Source organism: Hyaena hyaena, unplaced genomic scaffold, assembly GCF_003009895.1.
Source record: "Hyaena hyaena isolate Hyena2069 unplaced genomic scaffold, ASM300989v1 scaffold_198, whole genome shotgun sequence".
Lineage (NCBI taxonomy): Eukaryota > Metazoa > Chordata > Mammalia > Carnivora > Hyaenidae > Hyaena > Hyaena hyaena.
Window position 1 is genome coordinate 1,054,277 of NW_024080829.1, and position 19,881 is coordinate 1,074,157.

Here is a 19,881-nt window from a genome sequence, read left to right on the forward strand (position 1 = left end):
TAAAAAAGAAAAAAAGAAAAAAAAAGAAAAAGAAGGCCTGTGCTCAAAACACTGTAAATATAATGTTCAAAGAAGAAAATTACACAACTCGTCATACAATACAATACCTCTAATATCACAAATACATGAAACTGCAGCTACACAAGTGGAGGTAAATGATGAGGACATTAGCTACATATTTCAGCATTGTTTTAAAGCTAAAAAAATACATTTTAAATAATTTCATTTCTAAAATTCATCAATGTAATTTAAGTCTTGTCTATTTCCATCAGAGAAAACAGAAAGCATTTCAGTATATGTATTCTTATGGTAAACAAGGCGAGTTTATTTTCAACTCTTTCTAAATTACTTAAGTTAATAAATAATTAAGTTAAACTATTTTTCAAAAAGTCAAAAAGCTACAGAAATTCTTCTTGGTAATGATGATATAGAATGCCTCTGCTATTAACAATATAAGACATACACGGGGAAAGGCAGAAACAGAATCTCACACTTGACAAATTAGAAAGATCTATCAGATCTAATGAGATGAATTTAGTAAGAATTAGTTTCTCTATTTCTAAGGCCTAAAGCCCCAGCAGATGTTGGCAGAAACTAATGGGAAATCATTTGAACCTAAGGAAAACAAATCCCTGAGAAGCATGTAAAACGTAGAAAAAGCTTAAGAGGGGCTGAACTTGAAGGAAGACCTCTAGATCTGATTGCACTGTGGCTCAACTTCCAAGACTTAAATTAATAACAGAAGCCCAAAGCAGGGAAATTATAACTTAGCAGAAGACTCTAAGGAAGACTTGGACATCTTAGTTTTGTTTTTGTTTTGTTCTTGATGACTTTAAATTTAATAGCAATCCACAGTGTGATTCAAACTAACACAATTCTGGAATGCATTAGCAGAAGCATGGAATTCAGATTAAAGGCATTAAGTATCTCACTAAACTCTGAACTAATCAGAACACAACCTATTACAGTGTATTCATTTGTGGATGCGGTAATTTCCGAGAGAAAGGAACAAATGGACAACAGTTCAGATGGGGGGGGGGGAGAAGATAAGAATGCCAAAGATGTAATAAAGCACAGTGTCAAGTCTGGAGAAGAGAAGACTAGTTGGTGAGACACAATGTAAAGACAAGACACACAAGACTAGTTTGTGGAAGCTTTGGGGAGACCCATAACATCTGGTTCAGTAGAACAACAAACTTCCTAATAGTCTGAGACAAAGACACAGTGGTCTATTTCATGAGTTAGTAAGTGCCCACCCCCAGCCCCCGGCCTCAATCAGTGTAGATGAGTAAGCAAAGGATGAAGAAATGACGGGTAGAAAGTTTACAATAAGGGGTCAATGAATCAGAAGGATAACTAGACTATCAAAGTCTTTGAAGTTCTCTCCAATCTTGAAAAAATTAATTTCTTTTTTTGAATGTTTACTTCTTTATTTTGAGAGAGAGAGAGACAGAATTAGAGTGAGCTTGGGGGAGGGGCAGAGAGAGAGGGAGAGAGAGAGTCCTAAGTGGGCTTTGTGCTGTCAGGAAGGAGCTGGACTTGGGGCTTGATCTCACAGATCATGATCTGAGCTGAAATCAAGAGTTGGAGGCCTGACCGACTGAGCCACCTTGTCACCACCAAACATTAATTTTCTTTACAACCTAGATGTTAAGGACAATATTTACTATGTTATTTACTTTTTATCTAATAGAAGATTAGATGTATTCTATTTTCATGATGACATCAAATATTATTTACCAAACAAACATATCTAAGCACAGAATCTTAACTTCTAAAAATTTAAATATCTAAGCCTGAAAATTCCAATGATAATATTAACACTAAAAAGGGCATTCAACTCACATTTATAAAAAGCTAAAAAACAATGAAACTTTAAGATTCACGTGCCATGAAGAAATACAATATTCATATAATTTAAAAACCTGCATTTCTATATTGTGGGTTTTGAGGAGTCATTCAATTGAAAAGAATAATTATTTAGTCCATAAAACATATTTTAAAAATTAAAATATTAAAAGAACTTTCAAGAAGAGACGGAATATACTTGAAAAAACAAGTTAATACAACTTTTCTATTATTATTTAAGCCATTATATAGAATTTATCTTCAGAAAATTAATGCAATATATTTAAACAATCTTTAAAAAAAACCTTGTGGCTCATGTATGAATGACTCAAATTAAGAATCATTAGTAAACTTCTAAAAGCTTACAAGGATAGTTCAATGGCCAGTAAACATTTTTTGTAAAGATCCAAATGGTAAATAATTTAGGCTTTATGAGCCTATTCTACTGTAACTACTCTATACAAACGAAGTCATAGACAATAGATGAACAAATCAGGGTGACTGTATTCTAATACAGCTTTATTTACGGGGACCAAAATTTGAATTTCATCTCATTTTTAATTTAATAAAATTGTTATTTTTCTTTTGATATTTTTCAACCATTTAAATATGTAATAACCATTTTTAGATCACGAGAGATATAAAAACAAGTGGTTAGCCAGTTTGCTGACCCTGGAATTAACAGTCTTTATATTATCAGCATCTAAATGAGATATGACCATAAATACATACAACCTCTGACCGACTTCTCTTCTGTTATCTCTCCCAATTGCCCATCCCCAAAGCTGAAACCCTTACAGCTGCTACCGTAATAGATACGGTGAAAACATTTCAATCCTTAAAAATACAAAACAGGGGCGCCTGGGTGGCTCAGTTGGTCAAACATCTGACTCTTGATGTTGGCTCAGGTCAGGATCCCAGAGCTGTAGGACTGAGCCCTATGTCCTCTGCTGACAGTGCAGAGCCTGCTTGGGATTCTCTCCCTCTCTCTGCCTCTCCCCTACTTGCACACTCTCTCTCTCAAAATAGATAAATATTAAAGAAAAATAAAGGTAAAAACACAAAACAAACACCTGTCACTAATAATAAAACCACTCTGAGAGTCCCATAAAATGAAGGTAAAGCTGAAATTAGAAGATGAACTTGGAGGAAGCCTCACAGGTCTGCCCACACGGCAGCTCTTCTTATAATCCCCCCCAAAACTCTCAACATCAATTTGATAAATATTAAATATTAGTAAATATGTTCTCCTAAAATACAAGAAAGCAAAGAATTCTAATATTTAAAATTTTAAAGTCTATTAGGCCAAGTAGTTTGGTTTTTAGTTCAGACTTAGCTGAGAACAGCAATATTAAAAGAATGGCACAACTAGGAAGAGTAGGGAAGAAAAGCAGGAAGAGTAGCAAGAAAAGCTAGCTACAAATATATTTGTACTGTTTCTTCTAAAGGTATTTCTGGAACGCAATTCATTTGAAAACTGGAAGCCACATATATTTAGCGTCTCGTTTGCTGACATTTCTAAACATGCTAAGTTTTCTTCCATGTTACAAAGATATCCATAAAACCAACTTTTAATATGCAATATTCAAGAAATAAAAGTATTATGTCATATTTAACACATCAAATACATTTCCTTTTCCAAAAAAAAAAAAAAAAAAAAAAAACTAGAAGGAAAATCAATGCCAGTTTATTATATCCATGAGGTAAACATACTAAGTTAGAAAATAATTCTGAACCCTGGATTATTCAATATCTCAATATAACTTCCAAAATTTTCCTCGACTGAACAGTCTTTTCCATAGATGACTTAGAGCAGAATTTTCAAAGTTCTACAAATTTACTATTATAAGAAAACAAGGTTTGTAGACTAGGGATGATATTTTATACTTGTAATAATTATTGAAAGCCTAATTAGGCATCAGTACTAAAAGTAATCAAATGACTAAATTCAAAATTATTCATAAAACTAAACTATTCTAAGGTTTGTTTAATGCCTGGGAAAGATGACATGACCATTTCTTTCTTAATATTCAACACAAATACATGAAATGTCATGCACTGGACATTATATTTTTCTAAAGGGGACACACAAACAACAGCTTAACAAAGAACAATATTGAAGTCCTATAGTTTGGGCTCTTTATTATTTGGGCATCAGTAATAATTTAGCTGTTTGCTATTCTACAGTCTCTTGATGCTGAGGAAATCCATATGGTCATACATCTAAAGTCAGTGTGTCTACCTGACATTATACAATATCATTCATCTTAGTCTATCTTTGACATCCTGCCATTCTTATGCAAAATGGACACAAGGGGATATAACTTCTCCTCACTCATTTATCAACTGGAGGAGAAGGTAGGGCATAAAAGGTCTATGGAGACTTCAGGATACCACCAGAGACCACAAGCAAACACTCAGCACAGTGTGCTACATCACAGCTAGTGTATTTGACATGTAAATACAACAAAGCAAGAAAGAGAACAGTGTGATTCCTGAGCTATGTGTCTTACTTCCTTTGTTGAAATCACCGGGATGCCCAAGAAACTCCAGTTTTAGTTTACCCAGACCACATGAAATTGAAGCATTGTCCATAAAAGACAATAACCACACACAACGTATGGGTTACACAATGATGTCAATTTCACTGCTCTGACAGTCCAAGAATTCTCCCCCTTTTAACATATCAACTTAAGGTCACCATGACATAGAAGTTGTCGGTTAACAGGAAACAGGATTATGAAGTATGCTAGCCAATTTACAGGGCCAAACACCTTAATTAAAATTTAGCCAGAGTTATACCACATGTATTATTCTTCAACACTAGGACAGTCTTTTATTTTTTTATTCCAGTTTTAAGCTAAGAAAACACCTACCTTTTAGCATCAGCACATGAAATTTACTTTAATTCTTTTGTCATGTATACTCTTCCTATTAACAGTTTCCTTCAGACAAGGCAGGTAGTGAAAACTGTCTATTCGTTTCATAATAGGAAGTGTTTTTTGTTTTTATATGGTCTCTTACAACTGTTTTTGTTTCCACCAGCACCTTCAGGGCACATTTTGAATGAACACCATGTTAAAATCACACATGCACTGAAAGTTTTTAGAGTACTACTATTAAATAAAGTACTATTAAATAACATACAAATAATGCTCTAAAATAGTTCTTCAGAGGAAAAAAATTGGAAAGATGACTTTTTATATAGTATATCTCAGTAGAAACAAAAGTATAATAACAAAAAGTAAGTGGTTTTTTTCTGTACAATTACAGAACACAATACACAGAACACTTAGATCCTGGTATAATGTACTAAATTCAAAGCTGTACTTAAAAGCATAAGATGTGATTTGATGATCTTGAAACTATTCTTATACCACTCAAAAATACTTTTTCCTGTTTGCAAATTAATGTTTTGCTGTCATGAATAATTTTATTATTTCATCCTTTACAAACTAAACAAATTTTGAAAAATTTGAATATGAAATTAAAAACATTTCGATTCCCCTGACCTGCTGAAAATAAGTCTGAATCTTATTAGCAAATATTTTCATCTTAAAACAAATCTGCTCATCCAAAATTAGTTGGTTAAAAAAGTTGGATTTCTGGGGTGCCTGAGTGGCTCAGTTGGTTAAGCATCCAACTTTGGCTCACGTCATGATCTCACGGTTCGTGGATTAGAGCCCTGTATTGGGATCTATGCTGACAGCTCAGAGCCTGGAGCCTGCTTTGGATTCTGTGTCTCCCTGACACTCCCCTGTTCATGTTCTGTCTCTGTCTCTCAAAAATAAATAAAACAACTAAAAAAAAAGTTGGATTTCTAATACTTAAACCTAATCAAGGTATATGTATGATATATCTAATGTATGCATATATACATACATACACACAAGCACACATATAAGTACACATAAAAATATATGTACGTTTGTATATGAATAAATGGGTGTTGTGTAAAGCTGCTAAATTTGAGGTAATCTGTAACACAGCAAGAGATAACTAAGACAAGCACCAATCAGGCTGAGTCATACAGTTTGATTTAGAAGAACTCAGAGATCTGGTATTGTTTGTTGATTTTAAGAGAGAGGGGGGAGGAGAGAAAGAGAATCCCATGAGTGGCAGAGAGAGAGAGAGAAGTGAGGCTCACCCAAGGCTTGTGTTTTACCCAAATTGGGGCACGTGTTCACTCAAAGTGGGGCATAGCCCTACCCAATGTGAGACTCAAACTCATGAACTGTGTGGGATGATGACCTGAGCCAAAGTCAGATGCTTAATGACTGAACCACCAAGGCGCCTGAACCCAGAGTTGCTTATTATAAGCCCAAAGTCCTGCTTCGAGAAATGTATCTAACATTGAGGACATTTGCTATTAAGAAACCAAAGAAGGGCACTATTAGATCAGGCATTGTAGAGAAGGAAACCTAAGCAATTTTAGAGCTCATTAGCCATGGAGTAACCAGGAGAAAATGTCAAAAAAATATAATGTATCCTTACTAGGAGGAAGATGTTTTTTTTCTGGATTTAGCACCTTTATTTGTGAAACCAAAGGGTGGGATCAGGTAATCTCTAAGGGCTCTTTCAGCACTTTTTTTTCTTTAATTTGAGAGAGAGAGAGAAAATGAAAGAGAGAATCATCAGCAGGCTCCATGATCAGCCCAACACAGGGCTCAATCCCACGACCCTGGGACCATGATCTAAGCCAAACGAAGAGTTGGGACATTCAACTGACTGAGACATCTAGGTGTCCTCTTTCAGCAATTTCTATGATGCTTGTTACAATACAGCTCTTTTTTTTTTTTTTTTTTTAGTTCATAGTCATCAGAGATGTTTCAGCATGGACACAGATCTCAAAAATGCTCAGAATTCACCTATCTTCTTATAAAATACTGCATCAGAAAGGGAACAATTTATTAAGGCCCAAAGCTTTCTCACCTGCATTTGATCAACAAGTCTTTACTACATAGTAAAATACCTAACTGGATGAAAGCAAGGCTTGCTTTCCATATAAAAGCTCCTTTTATAACTTCAAAAGTATCACTTTTTTCTAATTCCCATTTTAGAACTGGAAGTCTGTGTCTATGTGCACAGGGAGGGAGGGATGAGCTCATAGGTCATATATATGAAGCAATAATGTCAACAACCAGAAAAGAAAAATTGGTTCACGCTACGGGAGAAATTTTTACACTCAATTTAAATCCTTGCAAAAAATTATACATTAAGTATAAATTAGACATTTAAAATTTAGTAGATTCCCTTTATTAAACTACAACCTAGGGAAGAATAAGTGGTAGCAACGGCTTGAAAGAGTTAATTTTATTTAGTTTAATGCTGTAGCCTAGTTTCTTAGAGAGATAAAATCCATTGTCATTTTTATTCTAATCACTCTGAAAGCAACTGGTAGGCCAAGAATTCTAATAAGTTGTGGATAACAACTTGAGTCTAACTAATACTAAAAAGCCAGAAATTTACCTTAATATGAATGAAAATGTTAAATACTTCTTAAAACTAATAAATCAGATGACATAAACAAAAAAAAAAATTTCAGAACTTCAATTCTCTCTCTGAAAGTTTGATGCAACAATGAGGGAGGGAAAATTCAAGGGGTTACAAAATAATTTAATATCAAATCATAAGCAATAAATACATAAAAGCTTTACTCTGCTCTCTTTATATCCTTTAGTTTAAGATTTTCAGTATCCTCTAAATGAAAAACTGATTACAAAGTAATTTGATAGAAAAGATAAAACTAACATCATTAAATGACCCAGTTTTTGTTTTTACAACACTCACGCTGTTTTCTTTCTTACCTTGTCTATCCTATCTGGGCGGTTAGTAGCTGCCAAAATGGTCACATCCTTTAACTGTTCAATACCATCCATTTCTGTTAAGAGCTGAGCCAGAACACGGTCAGCTACATTCCCGGCACCTGAAGAACTGATTTTTAAAAATATAGTTTTAAAACTCTTTGCCTATGCCCAAGTACTTTATATAAAAACAAATTGTATAACAAATAACATTATGTCTATTTTACAACATTTGCTTCAGAATTCATTATTTGTTGAATTACCATGTCAAAAAACTAACTATATTCAAATCATTTCTTTTCCTTCATCAACAACCACATTCATTTTCTCTCCAATATTGAAATATATAAGATCTGGGAGGCAAGATACAAAATTATTTAAAACAATTCATCAAATATACAGAAAATCATGTAAGTTAATCAACATTTGCATTTTAAATGGAAAATATAGTGATAGGAATTAGAAATAAAAAAACTAAAATAAAAACCCATTCCGCAAATGAAGTTTAAAGCCTATGTGAAACAAAAAGTTTACACCCATAACAAATGGGTTATTTCTAATATACCCTGAATTTTCAAAATATTAATATTTCAGGGGAAGGAGTTAAGATGGCAGAGAAGTAGGGAGACTGGGATTTCCCTCATCCCTAAAACACAGGTGTATTGAGGTCAGATCACTTGCAATACCAGAGAATCAATCTGCAGAGTGGCAGAAGGATCTCCACAGGTGGAGGGGGACAGCTGGGCAGGATGCAGGTGCATGTATGTGAATCAGGGCAGGTAAAAATGGCATAGGCAGAGAAAGGAGGGAAACGCTCTATGGAGGGACAAAAGGGAGAAAAAGACAAAGGGGCTGTGAAATTGCGGTACTGAGTTAGCACAAGAGGAAAATCTCTCCAGAGCACGGAATGGAGAACTGGGGAACCAGAAATACAGAGAGTGCTAGTTACTATTTTGCAAACAGCCTTAAGAGCTGAAGCTCAGAGGTCTCAAAAGTCCATGACTTTCTTCTAACCTGAGTCGGCCCTCTGTGTGAGTGTGGGGGAAGAAGCTGCCCCAAGGTGCTGTAGCGATTTCAGGGGCACACTGCAAGAGAACAGTCCCCTTCCTCAAGTACTGTAGGTAGGGAGTTTATTGCCTCTCACAGGACAAAAGACCCTGCAGGTGCCAGCCAAAAGCTTTTTATCCACAGAACTGAGGGGCACTACACCAGAACAGGGTCCACAGGGTGCCAGGCCCCTTAAGACATTGGGTTTTGAATCCCAGCCAAGCACTTAGGAAGTGCGGGAGACTGTAGAGCAGAGCAGGCTGACTGCCCATGCTATTTTGTGAGGGCTTCATGAACAGCATGATTTGAGACACCCCGTTCAGTGAGGAGAAACTGGGATGTCACCATTTTTCTCTCCAACACTAACATATGGGGACTCAGTGAGCAACACAGCAGCTCCCAATGGAGGCGAGACCTGCTTACACCAAACCCACCCTTCCATGCCAGGCAACTGCTTATCCACTGTAGGAAAACTGATATTGAGACAACCAAACGGCCTCTCCTCCAGACCAGCACAGCCACTGGTGCCAGCCACCAAGAGACAACTGTTTTTTTGTTTTTGTCTGTCTGTTTGATGGTGTGTCTGCTTGTTCTTCTCTTTTTCTTTCTACTCTCTTCTTTTGGAATCAGGCTCATAGATTCTGATTTGTTTTTCGGTCAATTCTTATTTTCTATTTAATTTTTTTTTCTGTTTTGTTTGCTTAATCAGGCATTTTTATCTGATTCTTTTTACACCTTTTCTCCTCCCCCCCTCCTCCTCCCTTCCTCCCTCCTCCTCCTCCTCCTCTTCTCTTCACTTTCTTTTCTCTCTCTCTGGATTAAACTTTATAGTTCATTTGATTCTCTGCTTCATCTTCTTTTCTACCTTTGATTTTTCTCTTTGTATGGGATCAGGCTTCCCACTACCTTTCCTTTTTTCCAGTGTTACTTCAGTGAACAAATCAGAGCACACCTGGTTGAAGTTGAAACACTCCATCACTACAAGCAAGGAGGAGCCTTGCAGACGACTGACAGTGAGATAGAGCAGCCAAACTTCAACAACAGAGTGCATGCAACACATTCCGAAAACAGTTCCTGAAGTGCCAGAACCTGGACAGTGTATGATCCTTTTTTAATATAATAATACTCAAAGGTGCAGGACACATAACAAGCTTTTAAAACACATAAAAAACAGAAACATAGCCAAAATGATGAAAACAGAATTCTCCTCAAAAGAAATTCTAGGAAGAAATGATGGCCAGAGTTTTGCTGGAAACAGATATAAACAATATCTTATATCAAGAACATAGAGTAACAGTCATAAGACTAATAGCTGGGCTTGAGAAAGCATAGAAGACAGCAGAGAATCTATTGCTGTAGAGATAAAGACCTGAGAAATAGTCACAATGAATTAAGAAATACTATAAATGAGATGCAAAATAAACTAGATGCAGAGACAGTGAGGGTGGAAGAAGCAGAGGAGAGAATAGGTATAACAGAAGAAAAAATCATGGAAAATGATGAAGCTGAAAAAAAAGAGGGAAAGGATGGGGCGTCCGGGTGGCTTAGTCGGTTAAGCGTCCGACTTCAGCTCAGGGCATGATCTCGCGGTTCGTGGGTTCGAGCCCCGCATCGGGCTCTGTGCTGACTGCCAGCTCAGAGCCTGGAGCCTGTTTCAGTCTGTGACTCCCTCTCTCTCTGACCCTCCCCTGCTCACGCTGTCTCTCTCTCTCCTAGAAATAAATAAAAAACATTAAAAAAAAAATTTAAAAAAAAAAAAAGAGGGAAAGGAAACAACTAGATCGTGAGGAGAGAATTAGAGAGCTAAGTGATTCCATAAAATGAAACAATATCCAAATTATACAAAGCCCAGAAGAAGACCTAGAAATGAGGCAGAAGGTTTATTTGAACAAATTATAGCCAAGAACTCCCCTAATCTGGGAAAGGAAATGGGCATCTAAGTCCAAGAGGCACAGAGAACCCCCTTCAAAATCAACAAAAAATCAACTATGATATGTCACAGGTCAACACCATGACATCTCATAGTGAAACTGGCAAAATACAAAAATAAAAAGAGAATTTTGAAAGCAGATAGGGAAAAATGGGTCTTAATCTACAGGGGTAGACACATAAAGGTAGTAGACCTGTCCAATGAAACTTAGCAGGCCAGAAAGGAATGGCAGGAAATATTCAATGTGGTGTATGGGAAAAATATGCAGCCAAGAATCCTTTATCTAGCAAAGCTGTCATTCAGAATAAAAGAGAGATAAAGGCTTCCCCAGACAAACAAAAGCGGAAAGTTCATGACCACTAAACCAGCCATGCAGGAAATCCTAAGGGGATTCCATGAGTGGAATGCTGCAGATGACAAAGGACCAGAGACATCATCACAAGCATGAAACCTACTGATAACACAATGACATTAAATCCCTATCTTTCAATAATCATTCTGAAGGTAAATGGACTAAGTGCCCCAATCAAAAGACAGAGGTTATCAGAATGGATTATAAAACAAGATCTATCTATATGCTGTCTATAATAGACATATTTTAGAGCTGAGACACCTACAGATTGAAAGTGAGGGGATGGAAAACCATCTATCATACTACTGGATGTCAAAAGAAAGCCAGAGTAACCATACTTATATCAGAGAAACTAAAACAAAGACTATAACAAGAGATGATCATAATAAAGGGGTCTATACATCAAGAAGACCTAACAATTATAAAAGTTTATGGCCCTAACATGGAATACCCAAATATATAAGTCAATTAATCACAAATATAAACAAATGTATAGATAATAATACTGTGATTGTAGGGGACTTTAATAATCCACTTATAGCAATGGACACATCATCTAGGCAGAAAATCAATAAGTAAACAATAAATCTGAATGATACATCAGACCACAAGGACTTTCATCCAAAAGCAGCAAAATACACATTCTTCTCAAGTGCACATGAAACAATCTCCAAAATAGATCACATACATACAGGGTCACAAAACAGCCCTCAAGAAGTATAAAAAGATTGAGATCATACCATGCATATTTTCAGATCACAACACTATGAAGCTTGAAATCAACCACAAGAAAAAATTTGGAAAACCCCCAAGTACAGGGAGGTTAAAGAATATCCTACTAAAGAATAACTGAGTCAACCAGGAAATAAAAGAAGCAATTAAAGAATATATGGAAGCAAATGAAAACATGACAGCTCAAACTCTTTGGGACACAGAAGGCAGACCTAAGAGGAAAATACATTGCAATCCAGGCCTATCTCAAGAAACAAGAATAATTCTAAATACATAACCTAACCTCACATATGAAGGAGCTAGAAGCAGAGCAGCAAAGAAACCCCAAAGAAAACAAAACAGGAGAATAGATCAATGACTATAATAGCTCATTTTTTGAAAGAATAAACAAAATTGATATACCCCACCCAGACTTCTCAAAAAGAAAAGAGAACCCAAATAGATAAAATCATGAATGAAAGAGGACAATTCACAACCAACACCCAGAAATACAAATGATTATTAGAGAATACTATGAAAAATTATATGCCAACAAACTGGACAACCTAGAAGAAATGGACAAATTCCTAGACACTTACACACTACCAAAATTCAAACAGAAAGAAATAGAAAATTTGAACAGACCCATAACCAGCAAAGAAATCGAATCGGTTATCAAAAATCTCCCAACAAATAAGAGTCCTGGGCCAGGTGGCTTCCCAGGGGAATTCTACTAGACATTTAAAGCAATGTTCAAAAAAACAGAAACAGAAGGAAAGTATCTGGACTCATTCTACGAAGCCACCATTACCTTGATTCCCACACTGGACAGAGACCACACTAAAAAGAATTACAGGCCAATATCCCTGATGAACGTGGACATGAAAATTCTCAATAAGATACAAGTAAATCGAATTCAAAGGTACATTAAAAGAATTATTCACCATGATCAAGTAGGATTCATTCCTGGGCTGCAGGGCTGGTTCAATATTTGCAAATCAATCAGTGTGATACATCACATTAATAGAAGAAAAGATAAGAACCATATCATCCTGTCAATGGATGCAGAAAAAGCATTTGACAAAGGGGCACTCAGTCAGTTGAGCATATGACTTCAGCTTAGATCATGATCTCGTGGTTTGTGAGTTCAAGCCCCACATCTGACTTGCTGCCGTCAGCTTGTCACCACAGAGCTCACCTCAGAGCCTGTCTCCGTTTCTCTGCCCCTCCCCCACTTGTGCTCTCCCCAAAATTATAAATATTAAAAAGAAAAAAAGGAAAAAGCATTTGACAAAATCCAGCATCCATTCTTAACAATAACCCTCAAGAAAGTCAGGATAGAATGAACAAACCTGAACATCATAAAAGCCATACATTAAAGGCCCCAGGTAATACCATCCTCAATGAGGAAAAACCGAAAGCTTTCCCCTGAGATCAGGAACATGACAAGTATGTCCACTCTCACCACTGTTGTTTAACATAGTACTGACAGTCCTAGCCTCAGCAATCAGACAACAAAATGAAATAAAAGGCACCCACACTGGCAAAACAGAAATCAAACTTCCACTTTTTGCAGGTGACATGATACTCTAAATGGAAAACCTAAAAGACTCCACGAAAAAGCTGCTAGAACTGAAACATGAATTCAGCAAAGTCACAAGATACAAAATCAATGTACGGAAACTGTTTGCATTTCAATTACCAATGATGAAGCAACAGAAAAAGAAATCAAGAAATTGAGCCCATTTACAATTGCATTAAGAACCATAAAATATCTAGGAATAAACCTAACCAAGGATGTAAAAGATTTGTATGCAGAAAACTATTGAAAACTTATGAAAGAAACTAAAGAAGACACAAAGAAATTGAAAAACATTCCACGATCAAAGATTGGAAGAACAAATATTATTAAAATATCAATATTACCCAAAGCAATCTATTCATCAATGCAATCCCAATCAAAACAGCAACAACATTCTTCTCAGAGCTAGAACAAACAACCCTAAAATGTGTATGGAACCAAAAAAAAATTCAAATAGACAAAGTAATGTCAAAAAAGAAAACCAAGCTGGAGGCATCACAATTCCAGACTTCAAGCTGTATTACAAAGCTAGAATCATCAAGACAGTATGGTATTAGCACAAAAACAGACACACAAATCAATGGAATAGAGAAACCAGAATTGGACCCACAAATGTATGGACAACTAATCTTTGACAAAGCAGAAAAGAATATCCAATGGAATAAAGGTGTTTCTTCAGCAAATGGTGCTGGGAGAACTGAACAGCAACATGCAGAAGAATGAAATTATACTCTCTTACACCATACACAGAAATAAATTCAAAAGGGATGAAAGACCTAAATGTGAGACAGGAAACCATCAAAACCCTGGAGGAGAAAATAGGCAACAACCTCTTTACCTCAGGTGCAGCAACTTTTTAATTGACAGGTCTCTGAAGGCAAGAGAAATAAAAGCAAAAACGAACTATTGGCACCTCATCAAGATAAAAAGCTTCTGCACGGCAAAGGAAACAATCAACAAAACTAAAAAGCAACTGACAGAATGGGAAAAGATATTTGCAATGACATATAGGATAAAGGGTTAGTATCCAAATCTATAAAGAACTTACCAAACTCAACACGAGAAAAACAAATAATCCAGTGAAAAAGTGGGCAGAAAACGTGAATAGATACCTTTCCTAAAAACACATCCAGATGGCAAACAGACACAGGAAAAGATGCTCAACATTGCTCATCATCAGGGAAATACAAATCAAAACCACAGTGAGATATCATTTCACACCAGTCAGAGTGGCTAAAATTAATAACCCAGGAAACAACAGATGTTGGCGAGGATGTGGAGAAAGGGGAGCCCTCTTGCTAACAGTGTAGAGGTTCCTCAAAAAATTAAAAATAGAATTACCCTATAACCCAGCAATTGCATTACTAGGAATTTTATCAAAAAGATACAGGGGTACTGAAATGAGGAGGCACATGCACATCAATGTTTATACCAGTACTATCAACAATAGCCAAATTATGGAAAGAGACCAAACGTCCATCAACCAATGAATGGATAAAGAAGATGTGGTTTATATATACAATGGAATACTACTAGGCAGTCAGAAAGAATGAAATCCTGCCATCTGCAACAATGTGGATGGAGATGGAGGGTATTATGCTAAGTGAAATAAGTCAGTCAGAGAAAGATCATGTTTTCACTCATATGTGGAATTTGAGAAACTTAATAGAAGACCATGGGGGAAGGGAAGGGGAAAAATGAGTTTCAAATAGAGGGGGAGGCAAACAATAAGAGACTCTTAAATAGAGAACAACCTGAGGGTTGATGGTGGGGGGTGGGGGACAAAGCAGAGGGGAAAATGGGCGATGGGCATTGAGGAGGGCACTTGTTGGGTGGAGCACTGGATGTTGTATGTAAGCAATGAATCATGGGAGTCTACTCCCAAAGGCAAGAGCACACTGTATAGTTATGTTAGCTAACTTGACAATAAATTGTATTTTAAGAAAAATGACACACTTATAACTTGTTCTGTGCCATGCATCCCATGTGCTAATTTATTCATCCCAATAACAGCACAGAAAACTGAGGCACAGAAAGGTTGAGTAATTTGCCCAAGACTTCACAGCTAGCAAATGGCAGTGGCAGGATATGAATACATATCTACTTGACTACAGAGTCTACAGTCTTTCCATAATACTATAAAGCATAAATAACTTGAGAATTTTGTAAACCAAATACACCATCATGCCGAAGTAAAGCTGAAGTATCTATAACAGCCATCTTTTAAACCAGCACAAAGCGAGGGAGGTGGGAGAGACTAATTTTATTATACAGTTGAATGAAAACACTTAATGGTATTGAAAAAACAGATGCTAATTAAGGAGAAATAAGCACCAAAATTCAAAAACTAAAAGCATATACTATATAATGAATGTCAAGAATCAATAATGCCTTGAATGTTCCAGCTTAAAACTATGCTGTCAGATTATGATCAATATTACCATGAACCTAGCAGTAAATAAACTATTTTAGATTAACAGGATATCCTACAAGTAGAGGAATATATAGTGAGTTATATTCTCCAGCTGTCTTAGAGCTCTGCAAGCTGCATGTGTTCTGCATAACTGTAGTTTTGTATAAACTGTTAACATAGAGAATGACATAAAAGTATGTATTTTTCCATTCTGCCATAATTTCCCAGTAAAAATTCCAAGCTAACCTCGGCAATACTCATTATATCTGTAGAGTTTTGACTCAAACACAGTGTTAGAGAAACAAGTGATCCTTAAACTCACAGTTCAGTGTACACTTTGCCAAAAGCAATTTTTGGAAGAGAATTTTTTCACAACCCTGGACATCCCCACACTACTGTCATGAACACAATCCAACTTTCTTGCTTTGTCAAAGATTAATTGTCCATATAGTTGTGGGTTCATTTCTGGATTCTCTATTCTGTTCTATTGATCTATGGTGTCTATTTTTGTGCATTATCATCCTGTTTTGATTACTAAGCTTTGTAATATAGTTTGAAGTCCAGAATTGTGATGCTTCCAGCTTTGCTTGGCTTCTTCAAAGTTGCTTTGGCTAGTCAGGGTGTTTTGTGGTTCCATACAAATTTTCGGACTGTTTGTTCTATCTAGTTCTGTGAAAAATTCTGATAGTATTTTGATAGGGATTGCATTAAATGTTCAGGTTGCTTTGAGTAGTATAGACATTTTCACATTATTTGTTCTTCCAATCTATAAACATGAAATGTCTTTCCATTTCTTTGTGACATCTTCAATTTCTTTCATCAGTATTGTATAGTTTTCAGAGTATAAATCTTTTACCTCTTTGATTAGGCTTATTCCTAGGTATCTTATTGTTTTGGGTGCAATTGTAAATGGGATTGATTCCTTAATTTCTCTCTCTGCTGCTGCCTCATTATTGGTGTATAGCATTACCCTGATATCAAAATCAGGTAGAGACACCATTAAAAAAGAGAACTACAGGTCAATATCCATGATGAACAGATGCAAAAGATCTCAATAAAATACTAGCAAATCAAATTCAACAATACACTTAAAAAATCATTCATTACAATCAAGTGCAATTAATTCCTGAGTTGCAAGGTGGTTCAATATTTGCTAATCAATGTGAAACAACAAATTAATAAAAGAAATGAAAACCATATGATCATTTCAATAGATGCAGAAAAACGCCTGTGACCAAGTATACAACCATTCATGATGAAAACCCTCAGCAAACCAGGTTTTGAGGGAACATACTATGACATACGTCCATTCTCACCATTGGTGTTTAACATAGTACTGGAAGTTCTAGCCACAGCAATCGCACAACAAAAAGAAATAAAGAAATCTAAATCGACAAGGAAGAAGTCAAACTTTGACTATTTGCAAATGACATAATACTATACATAGACAATGTGAAAGATTCCACCAAAAAACTATTAGAACTGATAAAAGAATTCAGTTAAAGTTATAGGACATAATGAATTATTATACAATATGAAGTTTTAAAAACCATGCCAGGGGTGCCTGGATGGCTCAGTTGAGTGTCCAACTTTGGCTCAGGTCATGATCTCATGGTTCATGAGTTTGAGCCCCACATTGGGCTCTGTGATGACAGCTCAGAGCCTGAATCCTACTTTAGATTCTGTGTCTCCCTCTCTCTCTGCCCCTCTCTGCTCATGCTCTGGCTCTCAAAAATAAATAAATGTTAAAAAAAAAAAACACAAAACATTCCAGTAAAACATCCACTGGTTAGTACTCATTGGGAAGGTTGCTTTGAATGTGGGAATGAGCTTTGATATTTGATAAGCATCGATTCAAATGCCAGCTTTACCATTTTTCTGTGTAATCTTATGGAAAAAGTACTTAGCCTCTCTGAACTTCAATTCTTCTCAATTAAAACTGGTAGGCTCATACCTTCCTCAAATTAGATAAAATAGATAAAAGATCTAGCACCATACTCAGCACAATGAAAATAATAATAGATAGTAGTTACAAACATTATCATTATTAGAATTTTCACTGTTATAGGTGGCTTAACAAAGAAATCTATACCTCTTTCAAGTTATCTTAACAAATAGACTAATAAGAGGGAGTCTGGCATATAAATGTTTGCTGACACAAAGCATAGATTTTCAGGTCAGTACATCCAGATTTCTATTGCCAGCTCCCTACCTTGCCTGACTTACAACATGACAGAAAGGTATCAAACTTCCTTAAATTTTGCCATAAAACCCACCAACATAATACTAAGATAAGAACAATTCCTCCAAAGCCTTTCATAACTACTAGGCCTGCACAAACCAGTAAGTCTAATAAACTACTGAACAATACTCTGTTTCTGTAAGATTTGTTAGTAGGAAATTGCTGTATATAGGTACTTAATATTAACTGTATATTAGCTGTGAGAATAGCAAATGTGATAATACTTTGGCTCCTCAGAATACTCAAGGAATGATTTACTTTGAATAGCTAAAACTGCCAGATAAGAATATTTTTATAATTCTCAGATATATTTTTTAATTTTAAAAATGATTTTTAAGAGAATGAAAAACCTTCTAAAACAAATTTAATATACTTTTAAGATTGTTTTTTCAGATGCAGAAATGCTTAGGTCAAGAAAGAGACTAATGACATGAAAATCTCTACCTGTTTGATTTCTTGGATCTACACAAATGAAGTTCTGCTCATCTTTTTTCCTACTCTCTTTTGTTTGTCTTCTAAATGAGGGAGGGAGGCAAACCATGAGAGACTCTTGAATGCTGAGAACAAACTGAGGGCAGATGGGGTGGGGGGAGCAGGAGGGAGGTGATAGGCATGGAGAAGGGCACTTGTGGGGATGAGCACTCGGTGTTATATGGAAACCAACTTGACAATAAAAAATTCAAAAATAAATAAATAAATGAATTTTGCTTTTTGGAGGGGGGAGAGCGGTGGATACTGATTCAGGATCTTAATTTATATGCTCTAAATATAGCTGCATATATCCAGGATTTGGAACCCAGTGACTTGGGTGCTTGCTTGAGAAAAGACTTGATTAAAATAAGCTGGATTATAATAAAATAAGTCTGACTGAATGGCCTGGGCAGAGGGTAACGTGGTAACCTTTCTACAAAATGAATTACAATATCAAGGAAGGCAACGACCTTTTTCAAAATGTCTTCTCACTGACCTAAAAAGTATGATCTTCATTATTGTTGCTAGCCTTTGTTATCATTTAATTACGCTGGTATCAGAACATTATAAAGAGTATCTTTGTATATCTTTGGCACAACTGACAAATTTTGTGAGTCCAGACTCACTTATAGAGTTAGTGTGCATAAAACCTATTAAAATATTTTGAAAAAAAGTATCATTTAGCACTTCAGTTAATTCTTTTTTAGAGCTCTCTGACAGGTGAATGTATTCCAAAGCTTGCAAATGGCTCTTTATAATGAAGGTGATAGTGCTTCTATGAACATAAGACAGGTAACAAATATCCAAAAGATAGTATCTGTGCTTAATTTTGAAAGAAAATTCATTTACAAAGGACACTAAAACATAGTGAAGTCAGACTCTGCTAACAGCCAACTACGTGAACCTAATCTCTAGTTTCTCTAAGTCTTCATTCTCTTATTCAAAAAATAAACGTCTCCGAGGATGTGGAGAAACGGGCACCCTCCTACACTGTTGGTGGGAATGTAAACTGGTACAGCCCCTGTGGAAAACAGTGTGGAGGTTCCTCAGGAAACTAACAATAGAACTCCCTTATGACCCAGCAATAGCACTGCTAGGAATTTACCCAAGGGATACAGAAATGCTGAGGCATAGGAGCACATGTACCCCAATGTTCATAGCAGCCCTCTCCACAATAGCTAAAACATGGAAAGAGCCTGAGTGTCCATCAACAGATGAATGGATCAAGATGTGGTTTATCTATACCATGGAATACTCCATGGCAATGAGAAACAATGAAATCTGGCCATGTGTAGCAACATGGATGGACCTTGAGGGTGTTATGCTGAGCGAAATAAGTCAGGCAGAGAAGGACAAATATCATATGTTTGCACGTATAGGAGGATTAGGAGGAACTTGACGGAGGAACAAGGGGGAGAAGAAGGGCGGAAATGGTGGGGGAAAGGGAGAGAGGCAAACCATGAGAGACTCTTGAATGCTGA

General features: G+C 36.1%; 1 protein-coding gene across 1 annotated transcript in view; it reads right to left on the reverse strand.

Annotated features, from left to right (window-relative positions):
• Nucleotides 1-19,881, reverse strand: part of SPATA5 (spermatogenesis associated 5) — a 323,817-nt gene that overhangs the window by 207,737 nt on the left and 96,199 nt on the right. Inside the window, exon 14 of the mRNA XM_039241597.1 lies at nucleotides 7,656-7,782. Coding sequence (XP_039097528.1) covers nucleotides 7,656-7,782 — 127 coding nt within the window. The remainder of the gene's footprint in view (nucleotides 1-7,655; nucleotides 7,783-19,881) is intronic.